The 24,531-nt window shown below is 44.9% G+C and overlaps 1 protein-coding gene across 3 annotated transcripts in view; it reads left to right on the forward strand.

Annotated features, from left to right (window-relative positions):
* Nucleotides 1–5,820: 5,820 nt before the first annotated feature.
* Nucleotides 5,821–24,531, forward strand: part of LOC109870350 (AF4/FMR2 family member 3) — a 38,683-nt gene continuing 19,972 nt past the window's right edge. Inside the window, exons 1-7 of one of the 3 annotated variants that reach the window (XM_031800140.1) lie at nt 5,821–6,164; nt 8,165–8,215; nt 10,415–10,459; nt 21,593–21,667; nt 21,772–21,799; nt 22,155–22,212; nt 23,040–23,091. In XM_031800140.1, coding sequence (XP_031656000.1) covers nt 6,096–6,164; nt 8,165–8,215; nt 10,415–10,459; nt 21,593–21,667; nt 21,772–21,799; nt 22,155–22,212; nt 23,040–23,091 — 378 coding nt within the window. In that variant the 5' untranslated portion in view covers nt 5,821–6,095. The remainder of the gene's footprint in view (nt 6,165–8,164; nt 8,216–10,414; nt 10,460–21,592; nt 21,668–21,771; nt 21,800–22,154; nt 22,213–23,039; nt 23,092–24,531) is intronic. The other 2 variants (XM_031800142.1, XM_031800146.1) reach the window with 2 other exon arrangements.

Consider the following 24,531-nt stretch of genomic DNA (forward strand, 5'->3'; position numbering starts at 1 on the left):
GTCTGTCCTTTATCTAGGAGATATAAGAAAGCTCAGAAAAGATATATATATATATTTATACACATATTTAACCCCTCTTTTTGGTTAGGCACAAAACTACCTCCATTCTCCCATTCATTGTTTTAAACGGGTACCGGTCACTTTCAGACGAGTCCTTAGACACTTGTGTGGGGTCCTAAAGCAAAACAGAGAGTGCCATCACATTCATGAGAACTATACATTACTTTGCAGCCCAAACGGTTCAGACGGTACACAAGTCTTTGTGAGAAGACTGATTTTAAGGATGACTCATGGTTTGACAAACAGTGCTGTAGCTCGGCCACCTTCCACCACAGATGCGGAAGGCCGACATGGTGGATGAGGTGGATTGAGATGCAGCCCATGCAAAGCACATATCTCTAGATGAAATTGACAGATTTTGATGGGGATTTTTTTATTATAATACTTAGATTTACTGAAAAACAAAATCAAATTGAAAATCCGAATTAAAAAAATTCTGCAGTGCATCTCTAATCAGGCATGTTTATAATCCCTCGACACCTCCCTTCTTTAATACCTCCTGACTCCTCTTCTTTAATCCCTCCTGACTCCTATTCTTTAATCCCTCGTGACTCCTCTCTTCTTTAATCCCTCCTGACCCCTCTTCTTTAATCCCTCCCAACTACTCTCTTCTTTAATCCCTCCTGACTACTCTTCTTTAATCCCTCCTGACTACTCTTCTTTAATCCCTTCTGACTACTCTTCTTTAATCTCTCGTGACTCCTCTCTTCTTTAATCCCTCATGTCTCCTCTCTTCTTTAATCCCTCCTGACCCCTCTTCTTTAATCACTTCCGACTCCTCTCTTCTTTAATCCCTCCTGACTACTCTTCCTTAATCCCTCCTGACTACTCTTCTTTAATCCCTGCTGACCCCTCTTCTTTAATCCCTCCTGACTCCTCTCTACTTTAATCCCTCCTGACTCTTCTCTTCTATAATCCCTCCTGACTCCTCTCTTCTTTAACCCTCCTTCCTCTCTTCATTAATCCCTCCTGACTCCTCTTCTCTTTAATCCCTCATGACTCCTCTCTTCTTTAATCCCTCCTGACCCCTCTTTTCATTATTCCCTCCTGACCTCTCTTCTTTAATCCCTCCTGACTCATTTTCTTTAAGCCCTCCTGACCCTTCTTCTTTAATCTCTCTTGACTAATTTTCTTTAATCCCTCCTGACTCCTCTCTACTTTAATCCCTCCTGACTCTTCTCTTCTATAATCCCTCCTGACTCCTCTCTTCTTTAACCCTCCTTCCTCTCTTCATTAATCCCTCCTAACTCCTCTTGTCTTTGATCCCTCCAGACCCCTCTTCTTTTCTCCCTCCTGACTACTATTCTTTAATCCCTCCTGACTCCACTTGTCTTCCTGACTCCTGTCTTCTTTAATCCCTCCTGACTCCTGACTCCTGTCATCCTTAATCCCTCCTGACTCTTCTCATCTATAATCCCTCCTGACTCCACTTGTCTTTGATCCCTCCTGACTCCTCTCTTCTTTAATCCCTCCTGACTACTCTTATTTAATCCCCCCTGACTACTCTTCTTTAATCCCTCTTGACACCTCTCTTCTTTAATCCCTCCTGACACCTCTCTTCTTTAATCCCTCCTGACCCCTCTTCTTTAATCCCTGCTGACTACTCTCTTCTTTAATCCATCCTGACTCTTCTTCTTTTATCCCTCCTGACTCGTTTCTTCTGAAATCCCTTCTGACTCCTCTTGTCTTTAATCTCTCCTGACTCCTCTCATCTTTAATCCCTCCTGACACCTCTCTTCTCTAATCCCTCCTGACACCTCTCTTCTTTAATCCCTCCTGACACCTCTCTTCTTTAATCCCTCCTGACCCCTCTTCTTTAATCCCTGCTGACTACTCTCTTCTTTAATCCATCCTGACTCTTCTTCTTTTATCCCTCCTGACTCCTTTCTCCTGAAATCCCTTCTGACTCCTCTTCTTTTATCCCTCCTGACTCGTTTCTTCTGAAATCCCTTCTGACTCCTCTTGTCTTTAATCCCTCCTGACTCCTCTCTTCTTAAATCCCTACTGATCCCTCTTCTTTAATCCCTCATGACTCTTCTCTCCTTTAATCCCTCCTGACTCCTCTCATCTTTAATCCCTACTGACTCCTCTCTTCTTTTATCCCTCATGTCTCCTATTTTCCTTAATCCCTCCTGACTCCTCTCCACTTTAATCACTCCTGACCCCTCCTCTTTAATCCCTCCTGAATCCTCTTCTCTTTAATCCCTCCCAACACCTCTCTTATTTAATGCCTCCTGTCCCCTCTTCTTTAATCCCTCCTGACCCCTCTTCTTTAATCCCTCCTGACTCCTCTCCACTTTAATCCCTCTTGACTCCTCTTCTTTAATCCCTCCTGACTCCTCTCTTCTTTTATCCCTCATGTCTCCTATTTTCCTTAATCCCTCCTGACTCCTCTCCACTTTAATCACTCCTGACCCCTCCTCTTTAATCCCTCCTGAATCCTCTTCTCTTTAATCCCTCCCAACACCTCTCTTATTTAATGCCTCCTGTCCCCTCTTCTTTAATCCCTCCTGACCCCTCTTCTTTAATCCCTCCTGACTCCTCTCCACTTTAATCCCTCTTGACTCCTCTTCTTTAATCCCTCCTGACACCTCTCTTCTCTAATCCCTCCTGACACCTCTCTTCTTTAATCCCTCCTGACACCTCTCTTCTTTAATCCCTCCTGACCCCTCTTCTTTAATCCCTGCTGACTACTCTCTTCTTTAATCCATCCTGACTCTTCTTCTTTTATCCCTCCTGACTCCTTTCTCCTGAAATCCCTTCTGACTCCTCTTCTTTTATCCCTCCTGACTCGTTTCTTCTGAAATCCCTTCTGACTCCTCTTGTCTTTAATCCCTCCTGACTCCTCTCTTCTTAAATCCCTACTGATCCCTCTTCTTTAATCCCTCATGACTCTTCTCTCCTTTAATCCCTCCTGACTCCTCTCATCTTTAATCCCTACTGACTCCTCTCTTCTTTTATCCCTCATGTCTCCTATTTTCCTTAATCCCTCCTGACTCCTCTCCACTTTAATCACTCCTGACCCCTCCTCTTTAATCCCTCCTGAATCCTCTTCTCTTTAATCCCTCCCAACACCTCTCTTATTTAATGCCTCCTGTCCCCTCTTCTTTAATCCCTCCTGACCCCTCTTCTTTAATCCCTCCTGACTCCTCTCCACTTTAATCCCTCTTGACTCCTCTTCTTTAATCCCTCCTGACTCCTCTCTTCTTTTATCCCTCATGTCTCCTATTTTCCTTAATCCCTCCTGACTCCTCTCCACTTTAATCACTCCTGACCCCTCCTCTTTAATCCCTCCTGAATCCTCTTCTCTTTAATCCCTCCCAACACCTCTCTTATTTAATGCCTCCTGTCCCCTCTTCTTTAATCCCTCCTGACCCCTCTTCTTTAATCCCTCCTGACTCCTCTCCACTTTAATCCCTCTTGACTCCTCTTCTTTAATCCCTCCTGACTCCTCTCTTCTTTAATCCCTCCTGTCCCCTCTTCTTTAATCCCTTCTGATTCCTCTCTTCTTTACTCCCTCCTGATCCCTCTTCTTTAATCCCTTATGACTCCTCTCTTCTTTAATCCCTCCTGACTACTATTCTTTAATCCTCCCTGACTACTCTTCTTTAATCCCTCCTGACACCTCTCTTCTTTAATCCCTCCTGACACCTCTCTTCTTTAATCCCTGCTGACTACTCTCTTCTTTAATCCATCCTGACTCCTCTTCTTTTATCCCTCCTGACTCCTCTCATCTTTAATCCCTCCTGACACCTCTCTTCTCTAATCCCTCCTGACACCTCTCTTCTTTAATCCCTCCTGACACCTCTCTTCTTTAATCCCTCCTGACCCCTCTTCTTTAATCCCTGCTGACTACTCTCTTCTTTAATCCATCCTGACTCTTCTTCTTTTATCCCTCCTGGCTCCTTTCTTCTGAAATACCTTCTGACTCCTCTTCTTTTATCCCTCCTGACTCCTCTCTTCTTAAATCCCTACTGATCCCTCTTCTTTAATCTCTCCTGACTCCTCTCATCTTTAATCCCTACTGACCCTCTCTTCTTTTATCCCTCATGTCTCCTATCTTCCTTAATCCCTCCTGACTCCTCTCCACTTTAATCACTCCTGACCCCTCCTCTTTAATCCCTCCTGACTCCTCTCTTCTTTAATCCCTCTTGACTCCACTCTTCTTTAATCCCTCGACCCCTCTTCTTTAATCCCTCCTGACTCCTCTCTTCCTTAATCCCTCCTGACCCCTCTTCTTTTATCCCTCATGTCTCCTTTCTAGCCTAGTGGTTAGAGTGTTAGACTAGTAACCGCAAGGTTGCAAGTTCAAACCCCCGAGCTGACAAGGTACAAATCTGTCGTTCTGCCCCTGAACATAAATAAAGGTAAAAAAAAAAAAGAAGAAATGTCCAGACCCCCCCCTATCAGAAAAAGGACACGTTTGACTTTCAGAAAAACATATTGGTCATGCTCAGGCACTTATTTTTGGGGTGGTGCAATTTCCACCCTGTTAGGTTCATAATCAGGGTGGAAATTTGTAGCCCAAATTAGCCATCACTCTGAGTAAGCTAAATTGAACTAGCATAATTGTGAACACTTGATTTTAACTTCTCTATCAAACATTAACGTTTTGATATGTTAATTGTTCTATAATTTAGCCTAACAGGGTGAACATTAGAGTGGGAAAGATTTGAATTAACACCCCGGACATGACATAAACGCCTACATCCACTGAAAAACACATTCCTTTTCAAGATCCATATGGTTGTGTTAAGGTAAACAATACCTGACCTTATATTTAAAGACCTTTGGAATCCACATTTTACATTCAACACAGGTCAGTAGCTTTTCCCAAACACACACCACGCATTTAGGACAGATTCGTGTGTTTTTCAGTCATACAATAAATACATTTGGACACAATTAAGAAAATGGATATTATTTCACCTTTTATATAAGCCGCTGAAGTACTCAAACGCTTTATCTCCCAGATAGCCGCATACTGACTAGTTTAGGTTGCAGAGCCAAATATAAGGCCTAAATAATGATGACGTAATGAACGATTTGCATCTCCTTTTGTGACGTTTGTTGCCTGTCAGTTCCGAGTCAACTTTATTAATGTGATTACCATTTAAATAAACGCATTCTTCTTATGCCCCCTTATTATTTGTGTTTGCCCTCCACTTCTCCTTGGAGATAAAACTTGTGAAAAACGACCACATTTCCCATTTTTCTCTCTGTCTCAGAGGAGCAATAGGGCGGTCCTGGGGATTTGTGTCACCTTCCTTGTTAAGGGTTGCTTTAAATCTATTTGGTCTCTGCTGTTGTTAATCCATCTCCATTTAAACCCGATCCTCCTTTCACCTCTGTCCATCTCTCTACACCCATCCCTCTCTCTCTCTATTTTTCTGCCAGCGGGATCTAGGGCACGAACATGAGTCATATTTCATTAGAACAACACAAACTCCACACAACACAGACCCGCCGTGCCGCCTCTCAGTGTTGCAGACAGCGACTCCAGCAGAGTGCATTAGCGCTAATGATTACATGCATGATTACAGGATGCGAAGAGCGCAAAACAACAATTGAACAGAAAGTCACTTCTGTAGAGATTGTACATTGAGTGCACGGTGAATTGTGCACTACCATTCAAAAACGCATAAGGAGGAGTGTGCGCGACATTGTTTCCGTTTGTGCGTGTGGGTCATTGATGTGGGTGTGTAGGGGCAGCCTGGTCAGCAGGCTAGTCAGTGGCTCATATAACAGCGCTCCTCGCCTATGTTTGAACTTCATGCCTGAACATATTACCGATGTGTATGCCATGTTTTCTAGCGCGAAGCTCTGTCATGCGAATCCCCTGGTACGCCCACGCACAGCGCACGCACGCTCGTTCACTCCCAAGACGACACCGAATCCGTGACTCTCTCCAGTTGAGCTGGTGACGCTGTTCGCTCTCTGGCGGTAGAACGGGGATGTTTGGCATTTGTACCGATTTGTGCTTGCACAGTGCGTCTTCTGTGCGATGAACGGATGGAGAGGACCAGTGACCAAACATGCCTACAGTCCTCCGCGGCACGGGAAAACTTTCCATCGTGTGTTCACTGATTCGTTGCGCATCTCAGGTGAGAAGAGATACATTACGTTGTTTTGGTTTTCTTTGTTTAACTTGAAGCGTAAACTTACTATTTTGTAGTCTAATATAATTTATTGGAACTTTTATTAAAAAAATGGACGGCTATTGCATTTCATTTCTCATTTGCAAATTATTATTTAAAAAACATATTTAATATATTTAACCTTTATTTAACTAGACAACCTTTATTTTGAAAACACAATTAACGATGAAATATGCTTAATGCACAAAGCTAGTGTAGGATGTATTGCAAATACAAAGCAACAATTAAAATGGTTTGAAATGTTATAGTGATTTATACAGTAGACTGCATTGTCACGATGAGATGTAAAATCAGGTTAGGACTCTTGTGGTTAGTGACGGTTAAACCAATTTCCGTCGCTGACAGGCCAAGCGCAACCTTTTGTTTTCGGTTTAGATCCAAGCATGCTCTGTTCTAAATATAGAAAGAAACGGTCGATATTTAGAAAGACTCTCAAATCAAGCTGCACTGCAAGTTGATCCTGGTGAATCTGTCACCTCGGCCTATTGGCCACAGGTCACAGGTGGTGGGAGAATAGTTGGCTTGCATGCTGTTTGTTTGCAGGTGTTGTGATGGGTTGTGGTTGGTTTGGGCACTGGAGACCACGGTGTGTGTCTGGAGAGTTACACCACCATTACTGTAGGCTGCTGATGCTACTGTTAATAGATGCATTATGCACAAGGACACTTATAGTCTCCTATGGCTACACTTTCAGCATTGTGTTCGATGACAGGGCTGCACGTACACACACATCACACCTTCATGCCAGTGCTGCGCTGATTACGCAGTCAGACAGTGAAGTTACTCATAGAGAGAGAGAGAGAGTACATAGAACACAGTGCCCACAGAGTTAGATAGGCTAGTAAAGGGGGTTAGAGAGAAAGAGAGAGGGAGGCAGTAAAGGGGGTTAGAGAGAAGGTCAGAGGGAGGCAGTAAAGGGGGTTAGAGAGAAGGACAGAGTGAGGCAGTAAAGGGGGTTAGAGAGAAGGACAGAGGGAGGCAGTAAAGGGGGTTAGAGAGAAGGACAGAGTGAGGCAGTAAAGGGGGTTAGAGAGAAGGACAGAGTGAGGCAGTAAAGGGGGTTTGAGAGAAGGACAGAGGGAGGCAGTAAAGGGGGTTTGAGAGAAGGACAGAGGGAGGCTGTAAAGGGGGTTAGAGAGAAGGACAGAGTGAGGCAGTAAAGGGGGTTAGAGAGAAGGACAGAGTGAGGCAGTAAAGGGGGTTAGAGAGAAGGACAGAGTGAGGCAGTAAAGGGGGTTAGAGAGAAGGACAGAGTGAGGCAGTAAAGGGGGCGATCTACCAAATGTCTGTCTCTCTCTCTTTGTATTTCTCTCTTCTCTATTTCTTTCTCTCTGTCTCTCTCTCTCAATTAAATTTAAGGGCTTTATTGGCATGGGAAGTATATGTTTACATTGCCAAAGCAAGTGAAGTAGATAATATACAAAGTTAAATAAATAATACAAATTAAACAACAGTAAACATTACACTCACAAAAGTTCCAAAGGAATAAAGACATTTCAAATGTCATATTATGTCTATATACAGTGTCGTAACGATGTACAAAAGGGAAAATACATTAACAATAAATATGGGTTGTATTTACAATGTGCTTGTTCCTGCCCTTTTCTTGTGGAAACAGGTCACAAATCTTGCTGCTGTGATGGCACATTGTGGTATTTCACCCAGTAGATATGGGAGTTTATCAAAATCGGGCTTGTTTTTGAATTCTTTGTGGATCTGTGTATTCTGTGGGAAATATGTGTCTCAAATATTGTCATATATTTGGCAGGAGGTTAGGAAGTGCAGCTCAGTTTCCATCTCATTTTGTGGGCAGTGTGCACATAGCCTGTCTTCTCTTGAGAGGCAGGTCTGCCTACGGTGGCCTCTCTCAATAGCAAGGCTATGCTCACTGAGTCTCTCTCTCTCTTTCTCTCATTCTTTCTTTTTCTCTCTGTCTCTATATGCAGCATCTGGAACAGGAAATGGTGGTGGCAGACATGCATTGCTCTGTCTCACAGGTGTGTGTGTGTGTGTGTGTGTGTGTGTGTGTGTGTGTGTGTGTGTGTGTGTGTGTGTGTGTGTGTGTGTGTGTGTGTGTGTGTGTGTGTGTGTTATAGTTGATGATAAAGATGGGTGTGTGTGTCTGCAGATTAGCTTTACTTGGGCCAAACACAACAAACAGATGAGCAAGAGTCATACTGATGTAGGGTCACATGCTCTGGTTTGGTTTCACAATCTATATATATCAAGGCATTCTCATTGGTTACTGAAAGACCACCACTGTATAGACCAATGATGTATATAAACCCTAGATTGCTAATGCTGTGTATTGGCCACCAGTGAGAGGCTCTGAAGCCACCGGTCGGCCATATTGGCATTCCCCAGAAGGAGCAGTTCTCCATAGGAATGAATGGAATTCTACAGTATGTCAATTCAATGTGTCAAGGACAAAATTCACTTAACATTAGAACTTACAAAAATCTATATTTTAATTTTTATGTTTAGCTCAGATAATATAACTTAAAAAGTATGCATTAGGTGTCTGTAATACACTATATATACACACAAGTATATGGACACCCCTTCAAATGAGTGGATTCGGCTATTTCAGCCACACCCGTTGCTGACAGGTGTATAAAACCAAGCACACAGCCATGCAGTCTCCATAGACAAACACTGGCAGTAGAGTGTCCTTACTAAAGAGCTCAGTGATCTGCAAAGTGGCACCATCATAGGATGCCACCTTTCCAACTAGTCAGTTCATACAATTTGTGGCCTAATTATCTGGAAGATAGATAATGAGTACATAGAAAACAGTGCCCACAGAATATGAGAGGCAGTAAAAAGGACTAGAGAGTGAGCACATAGCCTGTTTTCTCTTGAGAGCCATGTCTGACTGTGGCGGCCTTTCTCAATAGCACGGCTATGCTCACTGAGTGTCTCTCTCTCTCTCTCTCCAAACATATGCCCTGCTAGAGCTGCCCCAGTCAAGTGTAAGTGATGCTATTGTGAAGTGAAGCAACAATGGCTCAGCCGCGAAGTGTTAGACCACACAGAACGGGACCACTGAAGTGCACTGTCCTCGGTTGCAACACTCACTACCGAGTTCCAAACTGCCTCTGGAAGCAACACTCACTACCGAGTTCCAAACTGCCTCTGGAAGCAACACTCACTACCGAGTTCTAAACTGCCTCTGTAAGCAACACTCACTACCGAGTTACAAATTGCCTCTGGAAGCAACACTCACTACCAAGTTCTAAACTGCCTCTGGAAGCAACACTCACTACCGAGTTCCAAACAGCCTCTGGAAGCAACACTCACTACCGAGTTCCAAACTGCCTCTGGAAGCAACACTCACTACCGAGTTCTAAACTGCCTCTGGAAGCAACACTCACTACCGAGTTCCAAACTGCCTCTGGAAGCAACACTCACTACCGAGTTCCAAACTGCCTCTGGAAGCAACACTCACTACCGAGTTCTAAACTGCCTCTGGAAGCAACGTGAAGGGAAATCTTAATGCTTTCAACTTTGTGGCAACAGTTTGGGGAAGGACCTTTCCTGTTTCAGCATGACAATGCTCCCGTGTACAAAGAGAAGTCCATACAAAAATGGTTTTTCGAGATCGGTATGGAAGAACTTGACTGACCTGAACAGAGCCCTGATCTCAACCCCATCGAACACCTTTGGGATGAATTGGAACACCGGAACACCGACTGCGAACACTGACATACTGCCAGACCTAATCGCCCCACCAGTGCCCGATCTCACTAACGCTCTTATGGCTGAATGGACGCAAGTCCCCGCAGCAATGTTCCAACATTTGGTGGAAAGCCTTCCCAGAAGAGTGGAGGCTATTATATAGCAGCAGGGGGGGGGGGACTCCATATTAATGCCCATGATTTTGGAATGAGATGTTCGACAAGCAGGTGTCCACATACTTTTGTTAAAGTAGTGGAGAATATTTGTGACAAAAACAAATGTAGACATTAATAAATGCATTTCCACAGCTTCCAGAATATTTCTTACGATGGTTTGGGAGAGCCAAGATGGAGGCTTCAACACAGCACCCCCTATTAGTCTTCTAGTGTATATATTAATCATTGGTATAGACCTCCACAACACCTTCATATTTTTAGCAGTGTAGATGTTATACTGTACCTTAGTGGATGCTTCTATATCTATAGGACTTTTCTCAAAAAATGTCTGTCCTCACACAGGTCACAGGAAGTGAGCGTAACGGCTGTTCCAAAGATATTCTAGGGGTAAGAGATGGTTTACTTTATACTCTCACCCTACAGGACCACCATAACTACTGCACTGATCTACGCCGCTCTGCACTAGTTGAATCAGATGGGTTAGTGCTGGGCTGGAACAAATGTGTGTGGTATTATCTGTTACACTCTCTCCTGTCCTCTTATTGGGGGTTGCCCTGAGGCTTTTAGTAACAGGCATTTGGGGGAATCTGTGTTGTTTTTGTTTGCTGAACTGAACATGTCTGACTGTAGCCTGTCTGACTGGAGCCTGTCTGACTGTAACAGAGCAATGCCTGACTGTTGCCTGTCTGACTGTAACAGAGCAATGCCTGACTGTTGCCTGTCTGACTGTAACAGAGCAATGCCTGACTGTTGCCTGTCTGACTGTTGCCTGTCTGACTGTAACAGAGCAATGTCTGACTGTAGCCTGTCTGACTGTAACAGAGCAATGCCTGACTGTTGCCTGTCTGACTGTTGCCTGTCTGACTGTAACAGAGCAATGTCTGACTGTAACTGAGAAATGTCTGACTGTTGCCTGTCTGACTGTAACAGAGTAATGTCTGACTGTTGCCTGTCTGACTGTTGCCTGTCTGACTGTAACAGAGCAATGTCTGACTGTAGCCTGTCTGACTGTAACAGAGTAATGTCTGACTGTTGCCTGTCTGACTGTAACAGAGCAATGTCTGACTGTAGCCTGTCTGACTGTAACAGAGAAATGTCTGACTGTAACTGAGAAATGTCTGACTGTTGCCTGTCTGACTGTAACAGAGTAATGTCTGACTGTTGCCTGTCTGACTGTAACAGAGCAATGTCTGACTGTAGCCTGTCTGACTGTAACAGAGTAATGTCTGAATGTTGCCTGTCTGACTGTAACAGAGCAATGTCTGACTGTAGCCTGTCTGACTGTAACAGAGCAATGCCTGACTGTTGCCTGTCTGACTGTTGCCTGTCTGACTGTAACAGAGCAATGTCTGACTGTAACTGAGAAATGTCTGACTGTTGCCTGTCTGACTGTAACAGAGTAATGTCTGACTGTTGCCTGTCTGACTGTTGCCTGTCTGACTGTAACAGAGCAATGTCTGACTGTAGCCTGTCTGACTGTAACAGAGTAATGTCTGACTGTTGCCTGTCTGACTGTAACAGAGCAATGTCTGACTGTAGCCTGTCTGACTGTAACAGAGAAATGTCTGACTGTAACTGAGAAATGTCTGACTGTTGCCTGTCTGACTGTAACAGAGTAATGTCTGACTGTTGCCTGTCTGACTGTAACAGAGCAATGTCTGACTGTAGCCTGTCTGACTGTAACAGAGTAATGTCTGAATGTTGCCTGTCTGACTGTAACAGAGCAATGTCTGACTGTAGCCTGTCTGACTGTAACAGAGAAATGTCTGACTGTAACTGAGAAATGTCTGACTGTAACTGAGAAATGTCTGACTGTTCCCTGTCTGACTGTAACAGAGCAATGCCTGACTGTAGCCTGTCTGGCTGTTGCCTGTCTGACTGTAACAGAGCAATGTCTGACTGTAGCCTGTCTGACTGTAACAGAGCAATGCCTGACTGTAGCCTGTCTGACTGTAACAGAGCAATATCTGACTGTAGCTTGTCCGACTGTAACAGAGCAATGTCTGACTGTAGCCTGTCTGACTGTAACAGAGCAATGTCTGACTGTAGCCTGTCTGACTGTAACAGAGCAATGTCTGACTGTAGCCTGTCTGACTGTAACAGAGCAATGTCTGACTGTAGCCTGTCTGATTGTAGCCTGCTTTCTGGAAGTAAGTCTCACTGTGCGGTTCCCATTCTACCTGTTCCTAGCCAGAAGACAAACACAGGAAAGAGAGAAAAAGAGAAGGGAGAGAGAGAAATAGGGAGTGGTAGGAGATCAGAGAGAGAGAGGAAGGAGAGAGAAATAGGGAGTGGTAGGAGATCAGAGAGAGAGAGGAAGGAGAGAGAAATAGGGAGTGGTAGGAGATCAGAGAGAGAGAGAGGAAGGAGAGAGAAAGAGCGAAGGAGGAGCAGACAGAGTGGGAGAGAGGAAACAGAGAGAGAGGAGAGAGAGAGAGCAACATGGTGACTAGGGTCTGGTTTTAACGATAAACTCTGTTGTCATAGAGGCACTATGTCACTGCCTACGTCACTACTTTATCAGCTTGAATAAAATACTAAATAGTAGCTAGCAGGATGGAGATCACAAAGGTTATTTTTGATGACTGCATTTCGTAAATGGTTGGTTTGCATCAACTACCTTAACTAAAATCACTACAAAGGTTTTGAATCGCGACGTTCTGGCATGTCTGCCTCGTGATTTGTTGGGAGAGTCCCTGGACGTAGGCATGACATAGTTCCTCTATGCGAAAATAGTTCATTATTGAAACCAGACCCTAGTCACTGTGTTGCCATCTACCTGCTCCCTCTCCCGGGAAGGCTTGTTGTTTTGAGAGGAGGGATGAGGAACGAGGGATGAATCGGTGTCCTTGGTGACTGAGAGGGAGGAGAGGCGAGATAATGAAGTGAAAGGAGGAGTAGAGAGAAGGAACACTTGCCCTCTGGAGTTGTGGGGAAAGTGTTTATGGAGAAGAGAGGGGAATGAAATGTTTACTTTGATTTAGTTAAGCTTTACCATGTGTGTGTGTGTGTGTGTGTGTGTGTGTGTGTGTGTGTGTGTGTGTGTGTGTGTGTGTGTGTGTGTGTGTGTGTGTGTGTGTATACACATCTCTATCTACATGTCCATCTCTCTGCTGTTCTGACACATCTCTATCTATGTTCATCACTCTGCTGTTCTGACACATCTCTATCTATGTTCATCTCTCTGCTGTTCTGACACGTCTCTATCTACATGTTCATCTCTCTGCTGTTCTGACACATCTCTATCTACATGTCCATCTCTCTGCTGTTCTGACACATCTCTATCTATGTTCATCTCTCTGCTGTTCTGACACATCTCTATCTACATGTTCATCTCTCTGCTGTTCTGACACATCTCTATCTACATGTCCATCTCTCTGCTGTTCTGACACATCTCTATCTTCATGTTCATCTCATGTTCATCTCTCTGCTGTTCTGACATCTCTATCTACATGTTCATCTCTCTGCTGTTCTGACACATCTCTATCTACATGTTCGTCTCTCTGCTGTTCTGACACATCTCTATCTTCATGTCCATCTCATGTTCATCTCTCTGCTGTTCTGACTCAGCTCTATCTTCATGTCCATCTCATGTTCATCTCTCTGCTGTTCTGACATCTCTATCTACATCTTCATCTCTCTGCTGTTCTGACACAGCTCTATCTACATGTTCATCTCTCTGCTGTTCTGACACATGTCTATCTACATGTTCATCTCTCTGCTGTTCTGACACATCTCTATCTACATGTCCATCTCATGTCCATCTCTCTGCTGTTCTGACATCTCTATCTACATGTTCATCTCTCTGCTGTTCTGACACATCTCTATCTACATGTTCATCTCTCTGCTGTTCTGACACATGTCTATCTACATGTTCATCTCTCTGCTGTTCTGACACATCTCTATCTAAATGTCCATCTCATGTCCATCTCTCTGCTGTTCTGACACATCTCTATCTACATGTGCATCTCTCTGCTGTTCTGACACATCTCTATCTACATGTCCATCTCTCTGCTGTTCTGACACATCTCTATCTACATGTCCATCTACCTGTCCATCTCTCTGCTGTTCTGACACATCTCTATCTATGTTCATCACTCTGCTGTTCTGACACATCTCTATCTATGTTCATCTCTCTGCTGTTCTGACACGTCTCTATCTACATGTTCATCTCTCTGCTGTTCTGACACATCTCTATCTACATGTCCATCTCTCTACTGTTCTGACACATCTCTATCTATGTTCATCACTCTGCTGTTCTGACACATCTCTATCTATGTTCATCTCTCTGCTGTTCTGACACGTCTCTATCTACATGTTCATCTCTCTGCTGTTCTAACACATCTCTATCTACATGTCCATCTCTCTGCTGTTCTGACACATCTCTATCTATGTTCATCTCTCTGCTGTTCTGACACATCTCTATCTACATGTTCATCTCTCTGCTGTTCTGACACATCTCTATCTTCATGTCCATCTCATGTTCATCTCTCTGCTGTTCTGACACAGCTCTATCTTCATGTCCATCTCATGTTCATCTCTCTGCTGTTCTGACACATCTCTATCTACATGTCCATCTCTCTGCTGTTCTGACACAGCTCTATCTTCATGTCCATCTCATGTTCATCTCTCTGCTGTTCTGACACATCTCTATCTACATGTCCATCTCATGTAAATCTCTCTGCTTTTCTGACACATCTCTATCTACATGTTCATCTCTCTGCTGTTCTGACACATCTCTATCTACATGTGCATCTCTCTGCTGTTCTGACACATCTCTATCTACATGTCTATCTCTCTGCTGTTCTGACACATCTCTATCTACATGTCCAACTCTCTGCTGTTCTGACACATCTCTATCTACCTGTCCATCTCTCTCTGCTGTTCTGACACATCTCTATCTACATGTTCATCTCTCTGCTGTTCTGACACATCTCTATATACATGTTCATCTCTCTGCTGTTCTGACACATCTCTATCTACATGTTCATCTCTCTGGTCTTCTGACACATCTCTATCTACATGTCCATCTCATGTTCATCTCTTTGCTGTTCTGACACATCTCTATCTAAATGTTCATCTCTCTGCTGTTCTGACACAGCTCTCTCTGCTGTTCTGACACATCTCTATCTACATGTTCATCTCTCTGCTGTTCTGACACATCTCTATCTACATGTTCATCTCTCTGCTGTTCTGACACATCTCTATCTACATGTTCATCTCTCTGCTGTTCTGACACATCTCTATCTACATGTCCATCTATCTGCTGTTCTGACACATCTCTATCTACATGTCCAACTCTCTGCTGTTCTGACACATCTCTATCTACCTGTCCATCTCTCTGCTGTTCTGACACATCTCTATCTACATGTTCATCTCTCTGCTGTTCTGACACATCTCTATCTACATGTTCATCTCTCTGCTGTTCTGACACATCTCTATCTACATGTTCATCTCTCTGGTCTTCTGACACATCTCTATCTACATGTCCATCTCATGTTCATCTCTCTGCTGTTCTGACACATCTCTATCTAAATGTTCATCTCTCTGCTGTTCTGACACAGCTCTCTCTGCTGTTCTGACACATCTCTATCTACATGTTCATCTCTCTGCTGTTCTGACACATCTCTATCTACATGTTCATCTCTCTGCTGTTCTGACACATCTCTATCTACATGTTCATCTCTCTGCTGTTCTGACACATCTCTATCTACATGTCCATCTCTCTGCTGTTCTGACACATCTCTATCTACATGTCCATCTCATGTCCATCTCTCTGCTGTTCTGACACAGCTCTATCTTCATGTCCATCTCATGTTCATCTCTCTGCTGTTCTGACACATCTCTATCTACATGTTCATCTCTCTGCTGTTCTGACACATCTCTATCTAAATGTTCATCTCTCTGCTGTACTGATACAGCTCTATCTACATGTTCATCTCTCTGCTGTTCTGACACATCTCTATCTACATGTCCATCTCTCTGCTGTTCTGACACATCTCTATCTACATGTCTATCTCTCTGCTGTTCTGACACATCTCTATCTACATGTCCATCTCTCTGCTGTTCTGACACATCTCCATCTACCTGTCCATCTCTCTGCTGTTCTGACACATCTCTATCTATGTTCATCACTCTGCTGTTCTGACACATCTCTATCTATGTTCATCTCTCTGCTGTTCTGACACGTCTCTATCTACATGTTCATCTCTCTGCTGTTCTGACACATCTCTATCTACATGTCCATCTCTCTGCTGTTCTGACACATCTCTATCTATGTTCATCTCTCTGCTGTTCTGACACATCTCTATCTACATGTTCATCTCTCTGCTGTTCTGACACATCTCTATCTACATGTCCATCTCTCTGCTGTTCTGACACATCTCTATCTACATGTCCATCTCTCTGCTGTTCTGACACATCTCTATCTTCATGTCCATCTCATGTTCATCTCTCTGCTGTTCTGACATCTCTATCTTCATGTCCATCTCATGTTCATCTCTCTGCTGTTCTGACATCTCTATCTACATGTTCATCTCTCTGCTGTTCTGACACATCTCTATCTACATGTTCGTCTCTCTGCTGTTCTGACACATCTCTATCTTCATGTCCATCTCATGTTCATCTCTCTGCTGTTCTGACTCAGCTCTATCTTCATGTCCATCTCATGTTCATCTCTCTGCTGTTCTGACATCTCTATCTACATCTTCATCTCTCTGCTGTTCTGACACAGCTCTATCTACATGTTCATCTCTCTGCTGTTCTGACACATGTCTATCTACATGTTCATCTCTCTGCTGTTCTGACACATCTCTATCTACATGTCCATCTCATGTCCATCTCTCTGCTGTTCTGACATCTCTATCTACATGTTCATCTCTCTGCTGTTCTGACACATCTCTATCTACATGTTCATCTCTCTGCTGTTCTGACACATGTCTATCTACATGTTCATCTCTCTGCTGTTCTGACACATCTCAATCTACATGTCCATCTCATGTCCATCTCTCTGCTGTTCTGATATCTCTATCTACATGTCCATCTCTCTGCTGTTCTGACACATCTCTATCTACATGTCCATCTCATGTCCATATCTCTGCTGTTCTGACACAGCTCTATCTTCATGTCCATCTCATGTTCATCTCTGCTGTTCTGACTCAGCTCTATCTTCATGTCCATCTCATGTTCATCTCTCTGCTGTTCTGACATCTCTATCTACATGTTCATCTCTCTGCTGTTCTGACACATCTCTATATTCATGTCCATCTCTCTGCTGTTCTGACACATCTCTATCTACATGTCCATCTCTCTGCTGTTCTGACACAGCTCTATCTACATGTCCATCTCTCTGCTGTTCTGACACAGCTATATCTACATGTCCATCTCGCTGCTGTTCTTACACAGCTCTATCTTCATGTCCATCTCATGTTCATCTCTCTGCTGTTCTGACACAGCTCTACCTTCATGTCCATCTCATGTTCATCTCTCTGCTGTTCTGACATCTCTATCTACATGTTCATCTCTCTGCTGTTCTGACACATCTCTATCTACATGTTCATCTCTCTGCTGTTCTGACACATCTCTATCTACATGTCCATCTCTCTGCTGTTCTGACACATCTCTATCTACATGTCCATCTCATGTCCATCTCTCTGCTGTTCTGACACAGCTCTATCTTCATGTCCATCTCATGTTCATCTCTCTGCTGTTCTGACACATCTCTATCTACATGTCCATCTCTCTGCTGTTCTGACACAGCTCTATCTACATGTCCATCTCATGTTCATCTCTCTGCTGTTCTGACACAGCTCTATCTACATGTTCATCTCTCTGCTGTTCTGACACATCTCTATCTACATGTTCATCTCTCTGCTGTTCTGACATCTCTATCTACATGTTCATCTCTCTGGTCTTCTGACACATCTCTATCTACATGTCCATCTCATGTTCATCTCTCTGCTGTTCTGACACATCTCTATCTAAATGTTCATCTCTCTGCTGTTCTGACACAGCTCTCTCTGCTGTTCTGACACATCTCTATCTACATGTTCATCTCTCTGCTGTTCTGACATCTCTATCTACATGTTCATCTCTCTGCTGTTCTGACACATCTCTATCTACATGTTCATCTCTCTGCTGTTCTGACACAGCTCTATCTACATGTCCATCTCTCTGCTGTTCTGACACATCTCTATCTACATGTTCATCTCTCTGCTGTTCTGACACAGCTCTATCTACATGTTCATCTCTCTGCTGTTCTGACACATCTCTATCTACATGTTCATCTCTCTGCTGTTCTGACATCTCTATCTACATGTTCATCTCTCTGGTCTTCTGACACATCTCTATCTACATGTCCATCTCATGTTCATCTCTCTGCTGTTCTGACACATCTCTATCTACATGTTCATCTCTCTGCTGTTCTGACACATCTCTATCTAAATGTTCATCTCTCTGCTGTTCTGACACAGCTCTCTCTGCTGTTCTGACACAGCTCTCTCTGCTGTTCTGACACATCTCTATCTACATGTTCATCTCTCTGCTGTTCTGACATCTCTATCTACATGTTCATCTCTCTGCTGTTCTGACACATCTCTATCTAAATGTCCATCTCTCTGCTATCTAAATGTCCATCTCTCTCTCTCAATACTTTATTTGAATCCACCAATCAAATTACATTTAAAAAGTATCTAAACCTGTCAGTGATCCCGGTATGCATGGACACTCAAATGTACAGAAAGCACCTCCTCCTTCCGCAAACAGCTAGGCTGCCCACGACAACTGAAACACACACACATACGCACATACACACACACACCAGATCAGAACAGATAAGGCCTGACCTTTTCCAGAGCCTGTTTCCTGTTCAATGGTGACGCAAAAGTCGGCATGGACTTGGCACACAGACAAACAAACTTCTTTCTGCCATGAATTATTGATTCATACTAAATAACTTCTCCTAACATGTTTTGTTCTTGTCAGTCAATCTAATCAGTTGTATGTGATGAGGACTGGAGCAAAGACAGTGTAGTGCCAGATCTCCCTCTGTAGCTGGCCGGCTGGCTTCCTCTTCAGTGCTGGGCTCCTGTATTCAGATAGAACAGACAGTGTAGTGCCAGATCTCCCTCTGTAGCTGGCCGGCTGGCTTCCTCTTCAGCGCTGGGCTCCTGTATTCAGATAGAACAGACAGTGTAGTGCCAGATCTCCCTCTGTAGCTGGCCGGCTGGCTTCCTCTTCAGAGCTGGGCTCCTGTATTCAGATAGAACAGACAGTGTAGTGCCAGATCTCCCTCTGTAGCTGGCCGGCTGGCTTCCTCTTCAGCGCTGGGCTCCTGTATTCAGATAGAACAGACAGTGTAGTGCCAGATCTCCCTCTGTAGCTGGCCGGCTGGCTTCCTCTTCAGCGCTGGGCTCCTATATTCAGATAGAACAGACAGTGTAGTGCCAGATCTCCCTCTGTAGATGGCCGGCTGGCTTCCTCTTCAGCGCTGGGCTCCTGTATTCAGATAGAACAGACAGTGTAGTGCCAGATCTCCCTCTGTAGCTGGCCAGCTGGCTTCCTCTTCAGCGCTGGGCTCCTGTATTCAGATAGAACAGACAGTGTAGTGCCAGATCTCTCTCTCTGTAGCTGGCCGGCTGGCTTCCTCTTCAGCGCTGGGCTCCTGTATTCAGATAGAACAGACAGTGTAGTGCCAGATCTATCTCTCTGTAGCTGGCCGGCTGGCTTCCTCTTCAGCGCTGGGCTCCTGTATTCAGATAGAACAGACAGTGTAGTGCCAGATCTCCCTCTGTAGCTGACCAGTTGGCTTCCTCTTCAGCGCTGGGCTCCTGTATTCAGATAGAACAGACAGTGTACAGTGTACTATCCTGTCTTATAATCACTCCGATGATTATCACCCCGACGATTATCACCCCGACGATTATCACCCCGATCATCACAAACCCTTTCCTTCCTCTGGCAGACCAATGCTTCAGGGACATTGTCGCAAACACACGCACACACACACGTGCACATACCCACATGCACAGGCATACACATGCTCACACACACACACACAAATATGCACAAAACACACAGAAGTGGATGTACAATACACACAATGTGTCAGGAAGTGACAGGTTGTCTCTCAAAACACATCACAGCCACAATAGAGTAAGAACCTGTTTCACACTGTGTATCGGCTGTATCATTACACCTTTGAATTCACACACACACATTGTCCATGGTCTGTCTGTCTGTCTGTTTGTGTGTTTGTGTGTGTGTTTATCACAATCTACATATTTTGCAGACACCCTACAAGCCCTCTCCTCACCCCTCTCATCAACCCTCAGCCCTCTCATCACCCCTCAGCCCTCTTCTCACCCCTCTCATCACCCCTCAGTCCTCTCATCACCCCTCAGCACTCTCATCACCCCTCAGCCCTCTTCTCACCCCTCTCATCACCCCTCAGTCCTCTCATCACCCCTCAGTCCTCTCATCACCCCTCAGTCCTCTCATCACCCCTCAGCACTCTCATCACCCCTCAGCCCTCTTCTCACCCCTCTCATCACCCCTCAGTCCTCTCATCACCCCTCAGTCCTCTCATCACCCCTCAGTCCTCTCATCACCCCTCAGCACTCTCATCACCCCTCAGCCCTCTTCTCACCCCTCTCATCACCCCTCAGCCCTCTCATCACCCCTCAGCCCTCTCATCACCCCTCAGCCCTTTCATCACCCCTCAGCCCTCTCATCACCCCTCAGCCCTCTCATCACCCCTCAGTCCTCTCATCACCCCTCAGTCCTCTCATCACCCCTCAGCACTCTCATCACCCCTCAGGCCTCTTCTCACCCCTCTCATCACCCCTCAGTCCTCTCATCACCCCTCAGCCCTCTCATCACCCCTCAGCACTCTCATCACCCCTCAGTCCTCTCATCACCCCTCAGCCCTCTCATCACCCCTCAGCCCTCTCATCACCCCTCAGCCCTTTCATCACCCCTCAGCACTCTCATCACCCCTCAGCCCTCTCATCACCCCTGAGCACTCTCATCACCCTCATGTCTTTCAGGTCAAGGGTTAGAGTTAGGACATAACCAATCACCCGTTGGTCTAAAGCTAGGTTAAGTTCAATGGCTAAAGCCCATAGTGATGTGGTCCAGGCATTAAGCAGGGAAGTGGAAAGTAATCTGTAACATGAGTAATCAAGCATTTCGCTACACCCGCAATAACATCTGCTAAACATGTGTATGTGACCAATACAATTTGATTGGATTTGAATGAGTCATAATAAATACCACAACACTCCCTCTAGTGGCATGTTTTAGAATGAGTCATGAGAAATACCACAACACCCCCTCTAGTGGCAGATACCTTCTCTTGGTCAAGATTTCCTCATAGGGCACTGCAGCCTGTACTATGAGTCAACCCCCAGAAGACTCTCATTCTAATACTGCAGAGTGTGTGTGTGTGCAGATGCTTCTCTGTAAGCGTGGTAAAGTCTATCCATCTCTGTGACCTCTGACCTCTAAACTTCCTCCCCCCAGGACATGACCCATTCCTGGCCATCCCAGCAACCCTCAGGAGGGAGTCAGGCCCAGCGCTTCCTCTATAACCCTAAGGTAGGGAGTCTATGTCTGTGTGTCTGTCTGGGTCTGTCTGTCTGTGTGTGTGTGTGTGTGTGTCTTTAATTTCTCTCTTGCTCTCTCTCTCTCGCTCTCTTTAGGAAGCAAAGCAGCACACAACTCAGCAAAGTATGTATTCACACTCCAGTGTGTGTTTTTGTCCTGTGTGTATATGTCTGTAACCTTTCCCTGTCATGTTATACCGGATATGTATAGCGTGACAATGTGTCTTCAATCCTGTGTCTCCCTCGTCTCTCTCTCTCTTTCTCTCTCTCTCTCTCTCTCTCTCTCTCTCTCTCTCTCTCTCTCTCTCTCTCTCTCTCTCTCTCTCTCTCGCCTCTCTCTCTCTCTCTCTCTCTCATCTGTGTCTCTCTCTCTCACCTCTCTCTCATCTGTGTCTCTCTCTCTCACGTCTCTCTCATCTGTGTCTCTCTCTCTCACCTCTCTCTCATCTGTGTCTCTCTCTCACCTCTCTCTCTCGCAGCTTGGGAGAATGTGCAGCAGCTGAGGATGACCCAGCCTCACGTGGCGCCTCACAAATCGTAAGTGGGACACGAGAAACATGATCTACCTAAGGTCACCGAACACTGGGGCCATGAGCCGGGCTGTGATCCTCGCTTACACACAAACACGCACGCACACACTTACAAACCGACACACACACACAGAGGGAGTAGTACTAATCGGACAGTTTTAGTTGTGCAGCCAACATGGCATAAAAACACCAGGACACCAGTCCAAAGGTGACCTGACATTTGTGTGAACTTCTTCAGATGCAGAACAGTCTCCTGACTTATTAACTCTTTATATCCTCTGTCAGAGATGACATATCATACATCATTACTGGACTGGATACAGCCTCTGTCAGTCATACCTCATTACCCCCTCACAACTAGACTGGATACAGCCTCTGTCAGTCATACCTCATTACCCCCTCACAACTAGACTGGATACAGCCTCTGTCAGTTATACCTCATTACCCCCTCACAACTAGACTGGATACAGCCTCTGTCAGTCATACCTCATTACCCCCTCACAACTAGACTGGATACAGCCTCTGTCAGTCATACCTCATTACCCCCTCACAACTAGACTGGATACAGCCTCTGTCAGTCATACCTCATTACCCCCTCACAACTAGACTGGATACAGCCTCTGTCAGTCATACCTCATTACCCCCTCACAACTAGACTGGATACAGCCTCTGTCAGTCATACCTCATTACCCCCTCACAACTAGACTGGATACAGCCTCTGTCAGTCATACCTCATTACCCCCTCACAACTAGACTGGATACAGCCTCTGTCTACTTCATCCTTTCATTTACTTTAGTCTTTCTCTTTACGTATGGTTTTACATTTTTTCCCAGCATGCTCGCTGATGACTTGAAGCTCAGCAGTGACGAGGAGGATGCTGACAAGGTAGGGACGCCCAAGAACATTCTACAAACCTTTCAGAACATTTTAGCAATATTTCAGACACTCTCTCCGCCCTCCCTCTTTCCTCCCTATCTCCTCCCTCCTTGCACCATTCCTCTCTGCTCCCTCCAACACTCCTCTAGCCCCCCCCCCACACCTCTACCGTTGGCTTCTACACAGTAAAAGAAAGAAGCCAAACTTGTTTTTTAGTAACAAATAACTTTGTAACTGAGTAACGTGGCTACGTCCCTTATTTAAAGTTGTATTATCTGGAAGGGGTGGGAGGAAGAGAGAATATTGAGAGAGGGGTCGAAGATTGAGAGGGACTCCTGCAGTTTGGTGAGGGGCCAGGCGTGGGGGGGCTGGGAGAGAGAGAGAATAGCATGCGAAATGGCTTTTTGAGATAACATTACTACACACAGATCATAAACATAATGTTAGCTAGCGAGCTGTACCTAGAAAACAACTTTCTGACAAATTTAGAAACATATAATACCTGTAGCTAGACTCTTACCTGTATACATGGATGAACACTTCAAACCCTTTGATTAAATAAGACGTCCTGTGTCGTTTCCGTTTTGTTTATACAGCTTGCTTGGCCCGTTGTGTCAAGTCCCTCTGGTTCACACTGACCGTGTGCATTGCCATAAGAATCATCTTAAGCTTTAGCCCCCACCCAAACTCTGACCATTGTACTCGCCCTAGCAGAGCTATTTTTATATATTTTTTGCCAACATTTACTGACACCGGCCATCTTCAACCGGGTGTTGAGCGTTTGTCACGACTTCCGCTGAAGTCGGTCCCTCTCCTTGTTCGGGCGGCGTTCGGCGGTCGACGTCACCGGTCTTCTAGCCATCGCCGATCCACCTTTCATTTTCCATTTGTTTTGTTTTGTTTTCCCACACACCTGGTTTACATTCCCTCATTACTTGTTGTGTATATAACCCTCTGTTCCCCCCATGTCTGTGTGGGGTATTGTTTATTATCAGGTGGGTACGCTTCTGGCCGGTGTTCGCCGGGTTTTGTTGTGTATATAACCCTCTGTTCCACCCCATGTCTGTGTGGGGTATTGTTTATTATCAGGTGGGTACGCTTCTGGCCGGTGTTCGCCGGGTTTTGTTGTGTATATAACCCTCTGTCCCCCCCCCCCCCATGTCTGTGTGGGGTATTGTTTATTATCAGGTGGGTTCGCTTCCGGCTGGTGTTCGCCAGGTTTTGTTGTGTACCCATGCTTTGTGGCAGCCGGTACTTTGTACTTGGTTGTGTGTACTTTGTGCTTGGTTGTGTGTACTTTGTGCTTGGTTGTGTGTACTTTGTGCTTGGTTGTGTGTACTTTGTGCTTGGTTGTGTGTACTTTGTACTTGGTTGTGTGTACTTTGTACTTGGTTGTGTGTACTTTGTACTTGGTTGTGTGTACTTTGTGCTTGGTTGTGTGTACTTTGT

The sequence above is a fragment of the Oncorhynchus kisutch genome, linkage group LG2 (assembly GCF_002021735.2).
Source record: "Oncorhynchus kisutch isolate 150728-3 linkage group LG2, Okis_V2, whole genome shotgun sequence".
Taxonomy (NCBI): Eukaryota; Metazoa; Chordata; class Actinopteri; order Salmoniformes; family Salmonidae; genus Oncorhynchus; species Oncorhynchus kisutch.